At 39.7% G+C, this 23,951-nt stretch overlaps 1 protein-coding gene across 36 annotated transcripts in view; it reads left to right on the top strand.

Annotated features, from left to right (window-relative positions):
- ank3b (ankyrin 3b) overlaps positions 1–23,951 on the top strand; it is a 177,924-nt gene that overhangs the window by 29,537 nt on the left and 124,436 nt on the right. Inside the window, exon 1 of one of the 36 annotated variants that reach the window (XM_049464981.1) lies at positions 20,354–20,644. The exons of 34 other annotated variants lie outside the window; for them this stretch is intronic. In XM_049464981.1, coding sequence (XP_049320938.1) covers positions 20,642–20,644 — 3 coding nt within the window. In that variant the 5' untranslated portion in view covers positions 20,354–20,641. Of the gene's footprint in view, positions 1–20,353; positions 20,645–20,674; positions 21,047–23,951 lie in introns of those variants that run through there. One more of the 36 variants, XM_049464972.1, reaches the window with a different exon arrangement.

Genomic DNA, 23,951 nt, shown 5'->3' with positions numbered 1-23,951 from the left:
TGGAACAGCATCTGTTATATGTAACATTTGTGTACTTACTATTATTTCAGATACCTCTAATACCAAAGTGTCTTAAATACTTACTCCTTTATTCAGCAGATTCTTTTATCCAGAGTGGCTTAAAGTACGAGGAAATGGTGGAGGGCAAACTGACCAATTTGATATGTAGTAAGCAAAAAACATGTAAGGCAATTTATATGTGAGACAAATCCATTAGAGGTGCATGAGCTGCTTAAATGATGATCTTAGTTGAAGGCATAAGTTGGCTGGTAGGTGTGTTGTGTATTTGTGACCTTATTTCAGGAGAGCTGTGAGCCGAGCTTTTTAAAGCCTGGATTGTTAGAATGTTAGACTGCAGCAGTGTGTCTGAGTCATGTCTGCAGTACTCTCATATTCACTCTCCTATTAAAAAGAATATAACACTATAGGGTGGTGTATGACTGGAATATACAGCTCTGGAAAAAAAGAGACTACTTAAAAATAAGGAGTTTCTTTGATTTTACCAAATTAAAAACCTCTGGAATATAGTCAAGATAAAGAAGCCATCAAACCAAACTGAACTGCTTGATTTTTTGCACCAGCAATGGCATAGAGTTATCCAAAAGCAGTGTGTAAGACTGGAGGAGAACCAGGCTTATTCCCTCAAATATAGATTTCTGACCTCTTAAAACTTTATGAATATGAACTTGTTTTCTTTGCATTATTTAAGGTCTGAAAGCTCTACATTTTTTGTTATTTCAGTAGTTTCTCATTTTCTGCAAATAAATGCTCTAAATTTGGGAGAAATGTTCATAGTTTATTGAATAAAACAACATTAATTTTACTTAAATATACTTAAGTATACTTTAATATATTATCAAAAGAAAGTGACATACAGTGCACCCAAGCAAAACAGTTTAAAATTTTTTAATCTACTGTGTTTCGGCTCTCCTAGCTACCGATTGTTTCCACTTGTTTCCTCTGTATAAATACCCCTCGGTTTGCTTTGCTCTTTTGCTGAATTTTGAATCTAGTTTTCCTAGCTCTCCTACAAAACCGTTCGATATTATTTGCCTTTTTCACCCTTATTGCTTTATTTTCCGTATGATCCTGGTTTGCCTGATTACTATCTGGTATGCTGTTTGTATTTACTGCCTTCTTGTTACTGATCCTGCCTGTCCCTCACAACTCTTGTAAGCCTAGTCCCTTTAGTTTTAGCTGCAAGTATCTGTCTAGAGTCTGGCCTGCGAGACAATAACAGATGTCCCAAATCTCCCGGAAGTTGCGGGAGTCTACCACATATCTATAACAGTTCCTTGATGTCTGCAGTCTAGAACGAGTGGCCCAAGAGTGAACACAAATGTGTACACAGACTTTTTTTCCCCATTCGCATGTGTGAAAGAGAGTGAGCGGGAGAGAAAGGCACATGTACAACAGATTTGCCTGTTCTCTGATTTGCCTGTTCTCTACAAAGAGTCTTGAGTCTTGAGCCAATCAGTTTTTAGTGTGGGCGGGCAGTGTTTTTTTCCCTGCCTGGATGGAATGCGTTCAGTGAGTGAAAGTAGGAGCATCATGGCTTCCATCAAAACTCATTTCACCTCTGACTACTCTAAAGTATATCCATGTCTGGTAAAAGTAAAAAACAGTGAAAGTCTTGCCCCTGTTCAGTTTATAATAGTGATTTTAGCATTGTCCACGGGAGACTAAATAATTGCAAAAGGCATGTTGAGGTGAGTTAATGTGACATATAGAGAGTGAGAATCTGCTGTTTATTGAGTTTTTAAAATGTTGTAATGGAAAACTGACAGTTAATAATTTGTCAATGAAGAGCTTTATCATCCAAACTGATACTAGATTGTAAAATAAAAAAAATAAAAAATTATAAAGGCTGATGTCAATGCTTATCAGAGTTTCGAACATATAATTATTTTTAATTAAAATTCGTATCATGCACAGAATGTTCATATCTGTGTTTCGGTACATCTCATTTTTGTCTGAATGGAGGTGAGCTGAAGGTGAGCTTCAGAGGAACACGTTCACTTTACAGCTTGAGGACTACAGCTGGCCTCGGGATCCAGCTGTTGCTCTCAAAGTGTGCCTGCATGCATGTGTGTGTGTGTCTGTATGTGTGTGTGTGTGTGCACTAGTGTATCGTCTGTCCTACACTAGAGAAAGAAATCCATACTCCAGTCTGCTATTCCTGGCTCTTGGCAGCCATCCGTCCTCTGTGTCTTGGCCAAACAAAAACAAACAGACTTTGAGCTGTCTGCTCGTGTGTGTGTGTGTGTGTGTGTGTGTGTAAGTGTATGAACTATGTGTGTGTAGATGCACGTTAAGATTGATTTAGTGAAATTTTAGACTCAGTTATGTTATTTACGCTGCTGTTTATCAGCAGCAGTGTGTGTTGTGTCTGGGTCTGAGTGAGGAGGAGGAGGGAAATAACCCTGTGTTTAGTCTCTCGTTTTTTTCTCTGTGCGTCTGTGCTCTGTTCTTCAGATCTGTGTTTGAATGAGTAGTGCTGAGTGAGTGGAGCTGGTGGTGCTGGAGGTTTATAGCTGTTCCACTTCGTGGCGCTGGAGCACAGGACTGCGCTCAGCGATTATTCAGCTCCTCAGACACAGTCAAACACAGCCCTGTCTGCTGCTGTGTTACCAGTAGTGAGGATAAGAGAAAAGGATAGAGAGAGAGAGAGAGAGAGAGAGAGAGATAGATAGAGAGAGATAGAGAGAGACGGAGAGAAATAAAGAAAAGGAGTGCAAGATAAGGAGACAGGCAAAGGACATAGATGGGAAGGAGAAAAAAAGAGCCTAGTTGTGAGATAAAATTGAGAAAAATGAAAGAGAGAGAAAGAAAAGAACATGGAGAGAGTAAAACAAAGAGATGAGAAGAGGAGAGGTGAGAGGAAGAGAGATATAAACAGAAAGACATGAATAAAAAGTGTTGAATTAGCAAAAATTGGATAAACGACAGAAAAGAGAGATAGCATGAGAAACAGAAAGGAATCGGTTAGAGGGAGAGAAATTAGTGTGTAGGTGAAAGGGGTTAAATAACTGAGAGAGAGAGAGGGATAAGTGAAAGAGGTGGGTGAAAAGAGGGATTAAAAATATAGTTGGATAAATAAGTGAGAAAAGAGGGATGTAGTGAGAAAAAAGATAAGTGGGAGACAAATTAACAAAAACTCTAGAGTAAGAAAGTGGGGGATGAGAAAATGAAGGAGAAAGACATGAGTAAAACATAGAGAGAGGAGGAGGAGTGTGAGAAACAAAGACAATTGAATAAAATAGAGGTGAAAAATACAGAAAGTGATACAGAGAGAGAGAAATGAGTGAATGTGAAGAAGAGATGGAAAAAACACCTGTGAGAGAGGGATGAGTAAAGAAGAGAGGGAAAAGTGAGATGGAGGGATGGGTAACTGTGAAAGACAGGGTTGAGTATATCAGAAAGAAAGGGATAAGTGCGTGAGTAAACATGGGAGAGAAATGGTAGCAAGAGAAAAATGGATGGGTGAGAAAGAGTGATAGAGACAGAGCTGGGATGAGTAAATCAGAGAAAGAAAGAGGGATGAATAAGTCACGGATAGAGAGAGGGATGAGTACATGAGAAAGAGAGAGGGATGAATAAATCACAGATAGAGAGAGGGATGAGTACATGAGAACGAAAGAGGGGTGAATAAGTCATAGTTAGAGAGATGGATGAGTACATGAGAAAGAAAGAGGGATGAATAAGTCACAGGTAGAGAGAGGGATGAGTACATGAGAAAGAAAGAGGGATGAATAAGTCACAGATAGAGAGAGGGATGAGTACATGAGAAAGAAAGAGGGATAAATAAGTAACAGATAGAGAGAGGGGTGAGTAAATGAGAAAGAAAGAGGGATGAATAAGTCACTGATGGAGAGAGGGATAAGTAAATGAAAAAGAGAGAGGGATGAATAAGTCACAGATAGAGAGAGGAATTAGTAAATGAGAAAGAGAGAGGGATGAGTGAGGGAAGGAGAGGAGGGTAAGGGGGCGGAGGGTGGCACCAGTTGGTAAAAATCGAATCCCTGCTGTTAATTAATTATTGCGCTTCATCTGCATTTCTTGTCCTCCACCCCCTCGCTCCCCTCTGTCTCTCACTCCTCTACCCCTCCCTTCCATTCTCCCTCCCTCCCTCCCTCCATCCCTTTATTTCTCTATAACCTCCCACCACCCCTTATCCTCTTTATGTGTGAGAGTAGGGTGGCATTGTTCCCTTCCACACGTCGCTGCATTGTGAGGACTGGTGGGTGTTGATGAGCGTGGGGGCTCAAGCTTTAATCCCCAAACACACACACACACACACACACACACACACACACACACACACACACACACACACACACACACACACACACACACACACACACACTTGTTTTTATGTAACATCAGGACGTGGGGTCATATTTGTATACATTGTGCTCATATGCTCATATGTACGATATTAGTATCTATGTAGTACCTGTATATAATAGCCTAGGCCTATTCCTGAGCTCTGTTCTGATTGGCTGATCTATTGATCTATTGATATTATGCATCATTAAAAAAGCACTTACAGCTAAAACACTCACAGATAGATGTGACATCATAAAATATGTACAAAAAAAGTATGCCAAAAGTCATTGGATAGCAGTATGTGATCATAAAGTGTTACATCAGGGACGCACTTGGAAACGTACACACCTGCATAAGTTGTGAGGTGTTATCTTGTGAGTGAGGTTGAGCACTGGCCAATATACATTTTTTAAGCAGTTTACTCCATAGATCATGGTTATGGTTTATGAAATACTTAACTTTTAAATATTTTATTAACCATTTATTGTCTCTGCACTGGATGTGGAGGGAAATTAGCATTTTGCCTGATACTGAAACTGAAAAAAAAAAAAATAATTTGGGTGAATCAAGGCTGAAGAACGAAGGACGAATAATAACAAATACCAAATGTCAAACTTTTTTCCTAGGTTTTCACTAATTTTTGACATTTATTCACCACTGAATAAATTAAATAGCCTAAACATTTTCGGTGTCAATGATCGTGACCGGCGGCATCTGGCTAGCCATGTGAACCATGGCAGAAATCACAGCTACATATATCCCACAAATCAGTGCAGAGTTTATTAGCTTACATGGGACATGGCAAAAGTCATGGGACACAATACTAGTCCTTACCTGTGCAATAGCCTGTGTATTTCAACAGCTTGTGTTTTGGCTGTAAAATTACAAGGAAACACTAATAATCATTGTTTAATTTTTCCTGTAGGTTGTCCTTATTTTTCCCTGGTTTTCTTTTAAAGCCAAGACAATTTAGTCTGGAATATACAGTAATACACACACACACACATACACTAACACACAACCATTGCTACCAGCAGCACCCCACTGTCCCTTGAGCAAACACACCAAGCCAGTACATTAATCCTCCGTCACTTATCAAGCCCCGCTTCATTTCTGCACCTCCGTTCCTTTGTGCACGAGGAGAACCGCTCTGTCCCCCGGGCCTTCCTTTCTCTCTTTCTCTCTCTCTCTCTCTCTCTCCTCTCCCTCTCTCTTTCACACTACCTCTCTCCCCCCTCTCCCTCGGGATCTGCCAGTCTGCATCAGTCCCAAATGAAAACCATAAATCTTATTCTCAGCAGCCTGAAATCTCTTTTATTCAGGCCGGGTTTAGAGCATTCATGGCTTCTCTATTACCTTAATGCTGTTTTTTTATGAGGACTGAAGAAGCATGAGACGCATTCATCACTCGCCGTCCGCTGCACTTTTGTTTATATAATTGACATTTATTTTTATATAATTGATATTTGAGTCTGTACACCAGGATGATTGGTGTGCTGGTTGATGTTACTGGGACAGACACTGCTTAATATATATATATATATATATATATATATATATATATATATATATATATATATATATATATATATATATATATATGCTTACTTATTTATTTGTTTGTTTGAAAATATTCATCAGCTTAGAACTTAGAGTAATCATTTTCATAATGGTTACAAATATGTATGACTATATCATGTTAATTAGCCCTAGATCCAATCGGAATCTGTTTATAAATCCTTATTGTGCTTCATCGTAAGAAGAATTGTATCAGAAATCATGTATAGCAGTTTTACTTCACACACAATATGAGGGATTCACAAATCAAAGGTTATGGTTTATGAAATATTTAATTTTTAAATATTTTATTAAGCATTTATTGTCTCTGCCCTGGAGGTGAACTGAAATTAACATTTTTGGCTGATACTGAAACTGAAAAAAATAATCATTTGGCTGAATTTGGATGAAGGTCGAAGCACAAATAACAAATGTCAAACTTCTTTCCTAGGTTTTCATTAATATCCAGTGAATAAATTAAATAGCCCAAACATGTTTTTCAAAGACAAGGCCATTACAAAACTGACATTGATTTTGTAATACCTCAGTAAACAAAACAAAAATGCACAATATATAAAGCTCTGGAAAAAATAGAGACCACTTCACTGAATCAGTTTCTCTGATTTTGCTATTTATAGGTTTATGTTTGAGTAAAATTAACATTGTTGTTTTATTCTATAAACTACAGACAACATTTCTCCCAAATTCCAAATAAAAATATTATCATTTGGAGCATTTATTTCCAGCTTTCAGACCTCAAATAATTCAAAATAACAAGTTAATGTTTTATGAATATTCATTATCAGAAATCAATATTTGGTGGAATACGTTTTTTGTATCACAGTTTTAATACATCTTGGCATGTTTTCCTCCACCAGTCTTACACACTGCTTTTGGATAACTTTATGCCACTCCTGGTGCAAATATTCAAGCAGTTCAGCTTGGCTTGATGGCGTGTGATCATCCATCTTCCTCTTCATTCTATTCAATTTGGTAAAATCAAAGAAACCCATCATTTTTAAGTGGTCTCTTATTTTTTTACAGAGCTGTATATTTACCTCAGCAGTTCTAGTTTTATTAAGTGGCTCAGCAGCTACTGAAGTCACATGTGAGTGAACTTTACAAAGAGAAATGCTGTCAGCCTTTTTGTCAAACAAGCTAATGCTAAGGCTAAGTTTGCTAATCTAATAATTAGCCATGTACTAATTGTATTTTTTAGGGAAACAGAAGGGAGTGTGGCCCTTATCCTTCAATCCTTTGTTAGAGAAAACACCCAAATATGACAAAACAAATTCATTGTTTGAAAAAAAAAAAAAAAACGATTCTATCTTTTCATTTTCGGACAAATGTTTTCAGTTGCCAGATATTGGGTGCCTCCCTCCTCTGCACAGATTAGCTGTTCTTCATATCTAGTAGGAGTAAAGAGTGCGTTAGAAGAAGCTTTAGGGCCAAATCAGCAGAGCTGGATTAGCTGCAGCTGAGTGTAATTGGATCTTGTAAACAGTGGAGGAGGATATTTAACTCAGTAGGAGTTGACTCTGGTGAAGCAGCTTGGCTGGTGTGTTCGGCGGGAGCATACGGGTGTTTGTAATAGAAAGAGGACTGCGGAGAAATGAAGGAGTGATGTGCGGAGGCTGTCTGTGCCCACGCAGCTCCACGCTCACGCGCCCGGTCGTGGGTGAGAGAGACGAGCGCAGTGTAGAAAGCCAGCACACGACAGGCCTGCAAAGCACGTAATCAGAGCGCTGCGATTAGCGCAAATGAAAGGTTGTCCCTGTTCGCATTATGTTTCTGTGTACACTCAGATAAACAGTGATTAGGCCTCAGAGGAAGGTGACAGCGGAGATGATAATAACTGGCTTGCTTTTGATGATTCAGACACAGACCGCATGCTCAACCGTCTTTATTTGTTCTTCGAGGATTTCCCTGCAGTGCAGCCGTCGTTATGGCTGTTGTGGAGTCGGTTAGCGCTGCGGAAGTATTTTAATTAAAAAGAACAGTATTTATGCAGTATATACTGTATATATACAATATATACTAATGCATCTCTAAAAATTAGAGTATCGTTAAAAAATCACTTTATTTCAGTAATTCAGTTCAGAATGTGAAACTCATTTATTATATAGATGTATTAAACACAGAGTGATCTAAGTGTTTATTTATTTTATTTTTGATGAAAACCCTAAAAATCAGTGTCCCGGAAAATGTTAATATTATATAAGGACTTTGTGTGGGCAGTGTGCCAAGTCCTGCTGGAAAATGAAATCTGCATCTCTATAAAAGTTTTGAGCAAGGGAAGCATAAAGTGCTGTTAGAGTTTAGACTTGATAAAACACAGTGGACCAACACCAGCAGATGACATGTCACTCCAAACCATCACTGACTTTCAATAAATTTGGCATTTCATTTGGAAATCAAGGTCATTTGTTGCTTGAGGTCTCAGCTTGGGAATGAGACATTTCAGTGTAACTTGTGTCCTGTGTAATATAGAAGGCATTACCACCCCAGTGGACAGTGCAGTGTCCATTTGGGACACTTAAAAGCCAATTAATACTGTATTGGTGTGGCCAGATGTGGCCCACAAGCATGAAACATCTGGCCTGTGAGGGTGTTTGAACTATAATGAATGATAATAAAAAAAAGTACTAAAATGCTTCTCTGGCGGGCTTTTGTTTATATTTGTCTCTCTGTCGTGCTCAGCGTGACTTTAGTTTCTGCCCAGTCTAATTTTTCTGCCCATTCTTGGGCTCCCTATCTCCTTATAAGGGCATTTTTTCCCAGCCATGTCCCAATTCACTAGCCGGGGCAGTAGTGTATTGGACCGCGACCCTGAGGACACGGGTTCGATCCCGGGTGAGGAGCGGTGTGTTTATTTATTTATTTTTTACTTTCTTCTTGGGTTCACCTACTTTGAGATCCACTGTTTTGCAATTGGGTTCAACAACCCTCTGGGCTGAAGAGCTACTAGTCTGTAGCACTCCATCCCATTATCTACACTGTAGACTTTCATGCACCTCCTCAGAAATGTCACTGTATGTGATTGGCCCAATGAATCTCATGGTCCCACCCACAGCTGTGTTATGTGTTAATGATCAGATAAAAACATAACCTATTTAATATTTATTATTTTGATTTTCTATACATAAAAAATCAGTAATAGTTATCATTGCATAGTAGTTAATTATTGACCTGTGTGTGATTGATAGAGCTACAGTGTGGTGTGTGAGTGTGTATCTCCTGTAGATAAAAGGACAGAGGGGACGGAATGGAGTGATAAAGACGCGGGGGTCTCTCGTAGGGTCTGTTGGAGTGCAGCACTGTGAGACGTGATTTAGGGGCTGCAGTGAAGAGTCGGTGGTGGCTGTCTTGGTGGGCTTTGACCGTAACTCATCTTGATGGTGATGTCTGTGGAGTGAGAGAGTTATTGATCTTGTCTCTCCCGCACTCGTTCCCTGTCTCCATACACACACACACACATAAATGCACACACACACACATGTACACACAGGCAGACATGTAGGATAAACACATTTACAGTATCTACCATCCCATCTCGTGCTGAAGCAAGTTTCTGCTGAGCTCTGCAGTGGCCTGAGTGAGAGAGAGATAGAGAGAGAAAGTGAGAGATGGAGAGAGAGAGAGAGAGAGAGAGTAGGCGTCATGCCCTAATTTCCTCTTGCTGTTCAGTTTGGCTCTCTGTCATTAGGCTGGGTCAGCTGAATAGACATGTGGTCTTCATCCTCCGCTGGCTGCTGTCTTCATTAACTCTGAGTGATAAGCTGGAGCTCTGGCTCTCTATAAAGATCTACTGTAATTAGATACAGCGCTGGACATTAGCCTTGATTGTAGTCTATAATTCTGCACACATACTCAGAAATATATCTTACCTGCTCTACGCTTCTACGCTGTTAGAACTGTGTCTATAACACAAGCACAATTTTATAAAATACTTCTGGAACATCTGGAAATGTGTACTTTCATTAAATCTGATTTACACAGAGGGCCCCTAACTTACACTACAGGGTGCAGTCGTAATACTCATTGCTGTCTTACACCTCACATAGAGGTTTTTTTTTCACACATTCCTCCTGTGCTGTTTAAATAGCAAAGGTTCGGTAGGTGAGGTGGTTTGGAAGTGAGGCATTGCTATCTTTGAAACAGAAAACACAGGTGCGTCACTGACTGAATATAACCTAGGCAGATGTGAACAGTCATATGTTTATTGCTATAAGCCAGAAAAAAGGCATTTAAAAGCTGGGACATATATAAACTCTTTAAAAAAAAAGCTGATATATTGTGTAAAATTATTATGTGATCTGTTTAGTGTTCAGATGCTTTGTTTGATTTGACTCATTAAGTGAATCAATGATTCAAAATATTGTTTACAAGCCCAGTGACTGAAAATTGAGAAATAACGCACTGAACAAGTCACAGAAGGAGTGATTAACGATAGAAGAAACGTTAAGAATGAGCTAAATATATGCTTTATGTTATTAAGGCTGCACTATAATTTAAAAACACTTTTTTGCAATATTGCAATATTTTTTATTCTGTTAAAAATGAAGAGACCACTTCAGTTTCTGAATCAGTTTCTCTGATTTTGCTATTTATAGGTATATGTTTGAGTAAAATAAACATTGTTGTTTTATTCTATAAACTACGGACAACATTTCTCTCAAATTCCAAATAAAAATGTTGTCATTTAGAGCAATTATTGCCAGAAAATGAGAAATTGTTTAAATAACAAAAAAAGATGCAGAGCTTTAAGACCTCAAATAATACAAATAAAACAAGTCCATATTCAAGTTTTAAGAGTTCAGAAATCAATATTTGGTGGAATAACCCTGTTTTTTAATCACAGTTTTAATGCATCTTGACATGCTCTCCTCCACTAGTCTTACCCACTGCTTTTGGATAACTTTATGCCACTCCTGGTGCAAAAATTCAAGCAGTTCAGCTTGGTTTGATGGCTTGTGATCATCCATCTTCCTCTTGATTATGTTCCAGAAGTTTTCATTTTTAAGTGGTCTCTTATTTTTTTCCAGAGCTCTATATTGCAATATTAAAAAGAATTTGCACCAGATTTCAATGATTTAACATATAATGATTAGTGATGCAAGATGACATTAATGGATTTAAGCTCATTTTTAAAATTGTTTATTAGTTATAAAGTTATACCAGGGTGTGTAGTCTCACCATCGGTCCAGAATACCCATATAGGTGCATCCCTAGTGATGATATTAATAATGCACTGTATGTATTAAAGATTGGAGTAATCAAATATAATCTGAAAACCTTTTTAAATTGGCTTAAATTTAAATTGGCCTCAATTTTGTGATCAGAAATAACAGAGCCCTACATTGCACATCCTGCGATGTGTCTACTGCACTTGTTTGTGAGCATTGCGATGTCTACGCTCAAACACTATATTGTGCAGCCCTAGTTGTGATATATCTTGTTTGTTTTTCTGTAAATTAACACGTCAGGGTTTTTTCACAAGCTGTTAAGTAGAAATTGCTGACATTTAAAACACCTTTGCATCTATTTCTCTTCATTTTTCCATTCATGCTGATACATCTCATATTGCCAGATAAAACATACTGTAAAAGTGTGTGTGTGTGTGTGTGTGTGTGTGTGTCTCTGTTTGTATGTGTTTGTGTGTGTGTGTTTGTGTATTTGTGCATGTCCACGTCTGCCAGCCAGTGGAGTGTGAGATGCAGGGCCACTGATTGGCTCCAGAGGGGGCAGCTGAACCATGAGAGGTCCATCTGTGAGGCAGTGGCTTGTGCACACACACACACACGTATACACATTCACACACACATACACACACGTCCCCACACGCACAGGGCAGGTTTTAATGCACAATTTATCACATCTCACACTCAAGTAAATCATTTTACAGTCGATCTGTGACACAGGTCCTGTTTAAAGTTTGCTCTTTTCACTGGTTGAAGGTCATGAAGTACATGAAGGTCACAAAGTATTTCCGTACTGTACTTAAGTAGTTTTTTCCAAGTATTTATATGTTTATGTACTTTTTGTGTTCATTCTTTTTTTACTAATACGTTTATTTGAAATTGACCCCTAAACCAAAAACACCATAAAAAATATATTTTTGATTTACAGATTAGCTTACATACAGGTGTATCTCAAAAAATTAGAAATTCATAAAAAATTCAGTAATTCAGTTCAAAAAGTAAAACTAAATATAATAAAAATAAAATAATATTAATAAAAAAATATTAGATTCATTACACACTGAGTAATCTAAGTGTTTATTCCTTTTATATGTCCTTATAGACACTGCAATTATTCTGGACTTAATATAACACAGTGGGACATTACTAGCAGATGATGTGTCTCTCCAAACCATCACCAAGGTCCTAAAGTCTGGAAAAAGAGTGGAGTGGCTTCCAGTCCAAGCTGCTTGAGGTCTAGGAATAGTGATAGTTTGGGGATCTTCCCTTTGCTGACAAGCATTATAGAAATGTGGATTTCATTTTCCAGCAGGACTCCAGCAGGTGCACTGTCCACACTGCCAAAAGGACCAATTAAGATATTTGCCTTTGGGTTTCATTAGCTGTAAGCCATGATCATCAACATTAAAGAAATAAACGCTTGTTCTTGGATCTGTAACTAAATACTTCTCTCTCTCTAAACTGAAATATAATGTCTAAAATGAAACATCATGAGAGATTTAGAGCTGTCAACACTGTACGAAGCTTATTCACGCCTGATCAAAATTTAATATGAAAATTTCACCATCATGCCAACCCATGATAGACTTTCATTAGCCTTGCTAGTTCACCCCCTCACTCTTACAGCAGATTGATAGGCTGAGTAGTGAACACTAATATTAGCTGACTGGGGTTTATTAATATTCTGTGTACAGTGGAAAGGAGCCTCTAGAATTCTTTAGACATAAAGATAATCAGCTCTGAGCTTCGGTCACACTTTCTTACGAGGCCTTTCGTGCACCAATCAAAACATCTGCTGCAGCTTTTCAATAATAGCCATATGTTCATAATAATAAATCACCTGCAATATGATCACAGAGGAGGCTTGGTGGACTTGGTAGATGAGAAATTGTGCATTACTGATACACCACACCAAGCCATGATGGAAATTACTATCCTATACTATACTTTATGACATCATACAGCCAATCATGTGGCAGGAGTGGAGTGCATATAATCATGCTGCAGATACAGGCCAATCATTCAGGTAATGTTATTGTCAAAAGAATATGCAGAGCAAAGTCTCTCAAAAGTAAAACCATTTTCAGGCTGCTGGCTGTGTAGCTCCACCCATCCATATATTTTTCTACAAAAAAGTCTATTTTACTCCTGTAAACTCTTTCCATCTCCAGAGTCTAGTTCCACCACTTACACTGCAACAAATCCATTGGCAAAAAAACACACACAAAATATACACAGTACCAGTCAAATGTTTGAACACATTTTCATTATTATTAGGTGTTTATTTGTATTATCTACTATAGTGTAGATTGACAGTAAATGTTTAAAAACTAGTGCTTTGCACCAGTAGGAACTACTTTTAGACAGTTGAAGAACAATTCCAACCATTCTCCCTCATGAAGCTGACTGAGGGAATAATGCTAAAAGTGGACACAGTTGGAATCAAAGCTAAAGGTGCTACTTTAATAAATCTTTAAGGCTTCTTTGCCACTTTTTTGTTTACTTCATTATTGCATATGCATTCCTTCATAGCTCTGATGTCTTCAATATTAATAATAAAAATAAATAATAATGAAAATAAAGAAAAAACATTAAAAGAAAAGGGGTGTGTCCAAAGTTTTGACTGGTACAGTAACTGTAAATTTAAAATGTTTTGTACTTATATTAAGAAAAAACATCGTCCAATTAGGTAAACAAAATACATTTGGTACATTTGGACACAAGAATCAGAATAACTATGGTGACATTTTGTGCTTATTTTAGTGCTTTTTACTCAAATAACTTACTTAACAAGGTCAAAATTCTAAGTAAGACTTATAAATGTCATTATTCCATGTATTATTCCATACATTTAAAAACCTGAAACAAATTATCAGAGGAAAAAAAGATTTATCGCCTTGAAAATTAGATAATTTCACTTTTAAAGATTTATTTTTTGCAGTGTAGGCCCAGCCCATTTCTTATTGTACTCTTTCCCTTGAAACTGAATTATAAAGGGAATATATACATACTTGATAATACTAAGATAATGCAATGGTTATCATTTTTTAAGCATTGCATTTGTGGATTTCTTTGACTGTTTGTGCTCTTATCTTGCTGTAATTCCTAGCCTCTCAAACATCTTTTGGATGTACTATATAGTATACATATAGTACTACCACTTCCCTTTACCCCTCTATTCCTCTAAATCCCTCGGTCAGGTCACCCTGCCTGTAGGCAAAAATGCCCAAAACAGAGGGGTAGGAGCAAGTGGAGAAATGGGTTTGGAAATAAGTTTTTTCTGTTTTTCAATTTTTTCCCTAAAAACAAGGTTAGAAACATTAATATGCTATATCGTAAAAAAAAAAAAAAAAAAGCCTTGGAAAGGGGCACTTAGGAATGAAGTGATTGACAGATTTGACTGAAACAGACCGTCTGCATGGAGTAGCTGAGTTATAATCGAGCTGTCAGGTAGCTAGCTAGTTTATTATATTATTATTGATTTCGGTAGTGTGGTTGTGCTGTTATTTTCTAGCCTGGGCCGAGTCCAGATACTGTTTCTTTCTCTCTTTCTAAATGTCTCTCATTTTCTGTTCATTCTGTTCATCTTCTTTAATGCAGTCTGTCAGTAAGGGAGTGTCAGTCATGAATAAGTCAGGGCTGTGTGAGTGTGCCAGTGTGTGTGGGTGTCAGTGTGTGAGTGACATGAACACAGTAACGGCTTATTTTAGCTTTAAGCTCATGTGGTGCATGCCTCACTGACTGACTGACTGACTGACTGAACTGAGTAAATATAAAGTTGTAAATATAAAGTGTTAAAGTTGCTGTTTGTGTATTATGTGCTTTATAGTTTATAGTGAATCTATGTGGGTCAGTCTGGCTCACACTTGTGTTGTTTTGCAGTGTGTGTGTGTGTGTGCTTTTTTGCGGTCCTCTGGAGAGCTGGCTATTGCGCTTCTTCTCCAGATGTACTTTCTCTATCTGTCGCACCTTCTATCTGTGTGTGTGTGTGTGTGTGTGTGTGTGTGTGTGTGTGTGTGTGTGTGTTTTCAGCTCTGTTTCCAGCTGCGTAGCTGGACTCTCTGGCTCACAGATGCTGCGGCAGTCGTGATGACAGCCGATCCCACACTTTGAGACATGCAGTTTTAAAGCTACCACTAGTCCAATGTTCATTTTGATGATTTAGAACATACAGTACTTGACAGTCCTGACTCATCTCTATCAACATGTTTTTAATGATTTAATTTGTATTGTGAAAAGGTATTTTAATGTATATATAAAAGACACATTATATCAACTACAATATAACTTTATCAGTCAGTGTTTTGGTCCTATCAGGATTTGTAAACCTGTTTCTCTAAGCGTTGTAAATATTTATGACCCAAGTACGTCAGCAGGGTTGGATCATGTTAACTGCAATTCTAACAGGCACAGCAAGCATCTCAGCAGGGTTGGAGTGATGCTAACAGGTACAGGGTTTGAGCAGGTTAGCAGTGATGCTAACAGGCACAACAAGCATCTCAGCAGGGTTGGAGTGATGCTAACAGGTACAGGGTTTGAGCAGGTTAGCAGTGATGCTAACAGGCACAACAAGCATCTCAGCAGGGTTTCCAGTGATGCTAACAGGTACAGGGTTTGAGCAGGTTAGCAGTGATGCTAACAGGCACAACAAGCATCTCAGCAGGGTTGGAGTGATGCTAACAGGTACAGGGTTTGAGCAGGTTAGCAGTGATGCTAACAGGCACAACAAGCATCTCAGCAGGGTTGGAGCAGGTTAGCCACGATGCTAACAGGTACAGGTTTGGAGCAGGATAGTCTCAATGCTAACAGGCGCAGCAAGTGGGATCAGCAGGGTTGAAGCAGGTTAGCCTTGATGCTAACAGGCACAGCAACTGGGCTCAGCGGAGCAGGCATATTACATCTGCAGCATATTGCCATCTCCGTAACTCTGGGTTTGCTAATGACGGAGGCTGTTTAGTAAACGAGGAAGAGCTTTGATTTGGAACCGATGAGCAGTAGAACCTTATTCTGGAGCAAAGTATTGATTTTACTTGTGCAGCAGACAAGCAGACAGAGTGAGCACTGTGGTTGCTCCAGTTCACCTCCATAATCGGTACTCCTCCACACCCACGTTCCAGAAAATTCTCATCATCACCATTAATTGTGTCTGTTAACATTTGAAATGCATCCATGCTTATGTAGCAGGAGGGCAGTGTGAGTATCGCTTACTTTAATGAACAAGATCAGGAGCAGCGTGACTAACACACTCCTGCGCGGACAGTGACTGTGTGTTTCTCATCACATTAATGGGATGGGGAAGTTTCCAGAGTGTGTGACTGACTGAAGCCCGTATAAGTGATTGGCTGAACTCTTTTCCTCTGTTGATTTGCTCGTTTGCTTAATGAAGTAATGGATTGAGATGATCAGAGAGGAGGAAGTGTGAGATAGGAGCCTCTGTTTTTATTTCATTACTCAGTTATACTGTAAATCAGAGCGTGGGTGATGATAGTGATAACAGTGATGGCCTACATCATGAAGAAAAATGGAGAGCTGTGGGATCTTATGAGCCTGGAAGGGTTGGACTGAGATGGAAACAGTCAACGGCCTTGAACAGAGTAAATCTTAGCGATGTGGAAAATTGCTTTGGGCTGCAGATCTTTGCATGTCTTGCTTGTGGCAACTCAGTTTTATAGATAAAAAACATAAAAAACAAACAAATAAATGTAATTTTCCTTCTTTGTGTTGACTAAGCACAGACTCCATCTACAGTATTAAAGTTCTACAGTTTATAATATAGTATTTATATTTGTTTATTTACTTTCAGCTATCATACTGGCTCATTCTGAGAGAGTATTCAATAAAAGTTGTTGTTTTAAAGTCAGAACTTTGGGAAGGCCATTACGATAAAAAAAAGAAAAAAACTAAAACCAATATTCAGGTTCTTTAACTGAAATAATTTTGGGTGATTATGTTTGTTATTTAATTTTTTGATTGTGTTAATACTTTTTTCATTAAGTTCATACTTTACCAAATACATACTACCACAAGTTGTTAGTCCTGTCACTGTCTGTCTGTTTGCCTGTTACAGACTCTAGTTCTCTCAGAAAAAGATACTCCACTTCCCAGGATACACCTGTCTTACCTTCAAGACTTTTCTGAGCATGTGACACTTCAGTGTTCTAGCTCGCCAGCCTTCTTATTAATTCACGTGTCTTCCACAGCGTAAACAGCCCCTGTTTTAGTTTCTCATTGCACCGTATTGAATCTATTTCATAGCTTCTCTATCCTGCGTTTCTTTTGGTTTTGACCGTTTGTTGTTGATCCTGTTTTTGTATCTCGAACACCCTTTTTGCCTAGCCCTTTGTTGTTTTGTTAGCCTTCTCGTTGCCAACTTGTTTTGTACTTTTGACTACCTTATTACCTTGCCCTAATGCTTTTATTTAGAATTTCCTGTGTATGAGCTCCTTGCCTGCTCCCTCTGATATGTTGTTTGTTTATACTGCTGTTTTCTTACTGATCCTGCCTGTCCCTGACTATTCTTACAAGTATAACACCCTATTTTAAGGAGAACTCTCGTGTAAAATTTACTTTTGGTGTAGTAAAACATGAAAAAGAGTACTAACCTTTGTTAAGCAGCTTTCAGAGATCCAGTAGTTTTGTGCTTTTTGCCCAGGACTTTTTGGGGCATCCATTTGGAGATTAGGCTATGCAATGGGTTGTAAACAGTGGTTTACAATATCTCCAGAGCATGTTGCTTCCAACCCCATGCTTAACAGTTGGTACAGTGTTTTTTAGCATTGAATACCTCACTTTTTTCTCCAACACTCTCCATTGGTCTCAGCTACATTTAGATTTTTGACTAGTCATAAATTTAGAATTGTTAGACACCATTGTACATCGTCTTACACCGTCATTATTCTTAAAGACATTTTGACCTTGTTCTAAAAGCACACCTTTTAGTTACATGTCAGCTCAACTCATCGATTGCCCTGTTTCATCCAAGGTGACATATTATTGACATTCAGAGCTTCACACTGAATGTTGCACGATATTAAAAAGCCTTCAGGTGAAGGATAGCTTTACTGATAGATGATACTGGAGCATAGTGTGAGTAAATATTGTGCCATAGGCAGAGGAGACTTGAGATTGAACTGGGAGTTTCGTAATGAAATTTCCAAACTCTGCTCCAGTACCAACATCCCTCCTGCAGTGATGGAGCTGCTGTTGCTATGGCAACCTTGTACTTCTTAGAAGATCCTAAGTGCAGCATCTCTCTGCTCATGTGTCTCCTGCTGCATTTGCTGTCCACACACTGTCTCTCATAGCAAACACATAAAAACAAAGCAGCACTAACATAAGTGCCTAAAGTGCCTTTAGGGCTCTGAGAGTTTCAGCAGGCCAGTGTTTAGCTTTTGGTTCTGATTCTGCAGCCAAGGTCTACTTTTTACTTTAGAGGTGAGTATATCGGACTGTAGCCTGCGCATTTACCGTGTTAAAACAAGCTATGTGGGACGAACTGCTAGCTGATAGTGCCCTGGGTTACCGGAACACTTAGGGTTCCTCATTGTAACGCTGTCAGGCAGCATTTACTAGCACTAAGTGTTGATACCCGCGGCTAATGCTGCCCTGCTAACCACGGCTAGAGCTGCTCTGCAAACTGCCCTTTGAAAATATTGGAAATCTAAGCTTTCTGTTAATAAACAGAAGTGCTTTACTCACCCAAACAAATCTGTGTAGATTAACATCCAGTACATCTTGTATTTGCTGTAGATCATTTTTTGTGTTGTCTTCACCACAAAAAGTACATTTTAGAAACATACCCTGTGAACAAAACTTTTGATAGCAGTGAGAAACGTTGTTTGGAAGATAATTTAAAAAGTACACCTTGCCAACTGCAAAGCATAGAGGTGGATTGATCATACTATGGGTTTGTGCTCGGCAGCCCTGCAGCACTTCAGTGGAATTTATCCAAAACTGCACCCTGTGTACAAAAAAAAGGTAAGCACACTCAAGCACATAATCCACAATGAGCTACCTGGGAAGGCACAAGCTGAAGTCTTGCCATGGCTCTTTGCCACAGTTAAAACAGCTGAAAGACTCTGAACTGGTAACAAAATGAGCTCACAAGCTGTTATACAGGGTGTATTACTAAGTACCCACTATGCTTTGGGTGCTTTCACTTTTTTTTTGTCTTGCTGTAGCTGTCAAAGATGGAAATCAGACATTGATGTAACTTCATTACTTTCAGAGGTTATATTTTACTTTCTTGGCTATTCACAGTAACATACACTGCCTGGCCAAAAAAATAAATCGCCACCTGTATTTAACTAAGTAAATAATCTGGGGTTGATGCTGCAGTTGGTCAGGTCTGGGTTCAGCAACAGTATGTACTGAAAGAATGAGGTCAGCTGACTACCTGAATATACTGAATATATACCAGGTTATTCTATCCATCAATGGATGGAATTGTTTTCTTCCCTGATGACACGGCCATATTTCAAGATGACAATGCCAGAATTCATGGGGCTGGAATTGTGAAAGAGTGTTTCAGGGAGCATGAGATCATCATTTTCACACATGAATTGTTCACCACAGAGTCCAGACCTTAACCCCATTGAGAATCTTTGGGATGTGCTGGAGAAGTCTTGATGAAAAATAAATGCAACACTGGATTGAAATAAATCTTAGCTTATCGAAATAATGCCACAGCGAATGCCTGACCAGGCAGTGTATTTTTATTTGCATGACAATTTTTACTTTATTTCTGTAGTCTCTAAATTAACTACAACATTTAAATGTGCTTTTAAATGCATTTAGATCAGTAAAATCACTGTTGGCTCAGGTCACTGCTGTGTTTCTTTGTAATTGTAAAATTGAGCAGATGAGGTCATTTCTGGATGGGGAAAAACAAAGTACTGTTGAGTGCATTGATTCAATTAATTAAACTGGTGACTGGGAAGGTATATGGGGTAGTTGTAGTAATGGTGTGGAGGGGAGGGGGGGGTTGGAATGAATGGCAGTATGCGTGTGTGTGTGTGTGTGTGGTGGAATGGGGTGGTGGTGGTGGTGGTAGTCATGTTGTTGCTGCTGCAGCTTTCCAGAGAGAGATAGAGAGAGAGAGAGATATATATAGAGAGAGATAGACCGTTATTGGCCGAGCAAGCAGAGCTGGCCGCAGGACGTGTGGTTAATACCCAGGGAAATGCCCACAAATCCCCAGTAAAGCCGGCCTGGTACTCTTCATCATGGCTGACTGGCTCCTAACAGTAACAGCCGGCTGAGCGGAGCCCGCCTGTGCTGGGGCATTGTGGCAGCGAGAGGGAGCGCAGAGAAGAGGGAGGGGGGGTGGATTGAAAAGAGCTGATAAGCAGGTTGACAATAAGTCCGGTACGGGACAGATTCCAGCCTGGGAGGCCTGCTGCCGCCGCTGCTGCCACTGCTGCTGCCGCCGCTGCTGCCCAGGGCTTGCGCACATCCACTGCTGCTTCACTCACTGCTGCTATTTCGGTCCCCCCCTTACTCCAGCAGATCATGGTTACACTCAGTCCGGACTGACGCTGATAGCGCCTACAAATATGGTAAGTGCAGGGGGGCTGGTGCCAGACCTGGCTGAACCGGCTGAAGAGAAGCTAGCTGAGCCTGGAACAAGCTGTCTGAGCTAAACGTCCTGCAGCAGCGACAGCAGCAGTTCTGCAACATTGCTGACAGCGATAGGTGGTAGAAGAGTGAGTGAGGTGCACCCGTGAAGGTGCCTCTGTGGCGGGACGGGGGAGCGTCCCTCGCTCTGAATGCAGTGATTAGCACACCAGCCCGGCACAGCGGGTGTGCCTTGCCTTGTTCGGCCAGGTATTTTTAGCTCTGACATAATGCCCCCTCTGCACTAGCCTGGGTGCAAGGGCTAGATAATTGAACGCTCGGGTTTCACTTTGAACTGCAGAGGGGAAATGGCAGTGGAGGAAGACGTGGAGTGCCTGGTGCCAGTAAGTGCTGATTTAAAACGTCTTTTAGAGCGCGGCTAGGCTCGGGCTGCATGCCTCTAATGCGTCTGAATGAGACTATCTGTCTAAATGAGGTGGGAGGGGGATAAAAGGTGTTTTGTTTGTACAGTTTGTTTGTGACTGTTGATGTGTACTACAGTATTGTAGTGTTTACTGAAGTGAAGCAGTCACTGCAACATGCTGCTTGCTGCATTGGCTGAGTGGACAATCTGTTCACAGTGCTGCTGGGTCAGTGAAGGAAGGATCTAGGGCTTAATGCTGCACACACCAAATATTAAATGATTTGAACGTATACATCTGACCTTGGATGAACTGCTCTGGATTGGAATCACTCATTCTTATCATTGACTGCATTGCAGTGTGGACAAGCTGTATACTTGCATACTTGGGATTTGTATGTTTGCATGTTTCTGGACAGTGGAGTCCAGAATGATGTATGATATGACCTTCAGGAAAGATGTTAGACTCACATATAATCAATAAAATTGAAGATATGACCTTGCACCAGTGCGGAGAGTCGGCCGATATAGTTTCCTGCAGTGCTAGACTCGACTTCAGGATATATTATTTGACACCGTGGTCCGTATGTTGGACTGACTTTGCAGTAAAAAAATGTGTGTGGTGAAGCTAACACCAGAGAAAAGGGTTAGCCTTTATAAAAGCATGTACAGCCTTGCTGCAAATAAACAATATGGCCAACTCAAGCTGGTTAAGCTGGTTAAGCAGGTTAAACAGATTAGGCCTTGACCAGCATAGAGGGTATGTTTTTTTTGTATGATGTATGATGAATCTAGAATCTAAGTTAAGCAACCACTATGACCGACCTGGTTGATTAGCATAACCAATATCAACATACATACACCAAATGCAACAATACACTATGCTGGTCACAAGCTGGTTTATTAGCTAGCCTACCAGTGTAGGGTATGTTTTGTACTGGATGTGGGTAGTTTGCAGTGCAGCTGCAGTACAGTACAGTCCCTGATGAAAAAAAAGCAAAGCAAAACAAATATGGCCGACTCAAGCTGGTCCAGCTTAAGTTATGACCAGCACAGGGTCACAGCTGATCTTCAACCATAATCAACCTAAAACTGGATAAACAAATCTAAATTTTGACCAAACTTGACCAAGCTGGTTGACTAGCATGACCAAAAAGAACAAGCTGATTGATGAGCATGACCACCCCAAACAAGATCAAGCTGGTTGACTAGCAAGACCATCCTGACCAAGCTGATTGATGAGCATGACCACCCCAAACAAGACCGAGATGGTTGACTAGCATGACCACTCAGACAAAGTTGATTCTCTACTTTAACTAGCACCACAAAGCCAACAAGGCCAAGCTGGTCGACCAACATGACCACCCTAAAAAAGCTGATTGACTGGTGTAAGTAGCATGACCCACTGGTTGACCAGAATGACCACCCTGAACAAGCTGATTAACCAGTTTGACCACCCTGACAAAGAATGACCACCCTGACCAAGCTGTTCGACTAGTTTACCTAGCATCACTAAGCTGGTTGAATGGCATGACCAACAAAATGAAGCTGGTCAACCAACATGACCACCCTGAACAAACTGGTCAACCAATGTGACCACCCTGAACAAGCTGGTTGACCAGCATGACCAAGCTGGTTGTGACCAGTATGACTAAGCTTGATGAGCAAGACCACAAGACCAAGCTAATCCAGCATGACCAGGCATGACCAAATTCAAAAACTATTTTCCCTATGCTAATCAAGACCTCTTTAACCAGCTATCCTGCAAGTATAGGGTATGTTTTCTTCTGCATGGCGAGCTTTTCAAGTACTTTAACCATCAAAGACCATTTTAGACCATTTGAAGAAGCAAACCACCATCAAAAGCTGGTTTTGAGCTGGATATTTCAGCAGGGTTGGCCCACAGCTTTTCTTTTGATTCGATATACTTACAGTATTCTTATGAACAAAAGGAAAGCTACAGAAAAAATACATATTGAGATTGAACTGTTTTCCAGCTTGGTAGGTTGGTGTAGTTTTGCCATTTTTTGAGTGTGTGTATCATGCTGCAGGAATTTGTATCCCGTTCCACGAACAGCTGTCGAACATGATTAAAAGCCTCGTGAGGATCTCATCTCATCTCATCTCATCTCATAGTAGTAGTAGCAGCAGGAGCACTGGTGTTGGATTGCTAATACCCCCACTAGATTACACTCACAGCATTGCTTTCCCAGACATTGCACTTCTTTAATGTTTTGCATACATCCCACAGCAACTTCAATACTTTAATACCCTCATTTATCCAATTAAATCATTAAATAAAGAGACCCTAAACTCCCCAGTTCCCTTGCCATGCTCCCAAACTCCATATCACAGTGGTAAGTTTGAGAAGGTGCAGACCCTCTAGGCCCAATCTTATCAGAGTGTGGTGTGATTGTGTGTTTGAATGGGTGATATACAGTGGCTTAATGTCAGTCAGCAGCTGTATCGCCTCTCTGAAGCAGCCGCCCACTAGATACTCAGAATTCCAGAGAGAAATAGCATGTGTATGAGATTGCCTTAGGGAACAGGGAGACTTGCATGATCCATTTTTCGAGTACACACATCTGCTAATGACAATACATAAACAAACATACACTGTAGAAATGGTCTAAACAGCTTTAGAGCTAGGCAATATGAAAATATGCATATGACAATACTGTATGCTGTTCTGTGCCTGCTGTGGAGATCACAATTTTTTCTAAATTATGTTTGCAGAGCGCATTTTCTTACTGATGTTGTTATAAAGCAGCTTCACAAGTAAACCCTCAGTTGAAGAACAAACCTCACAAAAGGCTCACAAAAATTTCCTAATTTATGCACCATTATAAAAAAGTAATTCTGGTGTTATGTTCAGGTTTACTTGTACT

Source organism: Astyanax mexicanus, chromosome 15 (assembly GCF_023375975.1).
Source record: "Astyanax mexicanus isolate ESR-SI-001 chromosome 15, AstMex3_surface, whole genome shotgun sequence".
NCBI classification, from domain to species: domain Eukaryota; kingdom Metazoa; phylum Chordata; class Actinopteri; order Characiformes; family Acestrorhamphidae; genus Astyanax; species Astyanax mexicanus.
This window is presented reverse-complemented; position numbering and strand designations above follow the sequence as displayed.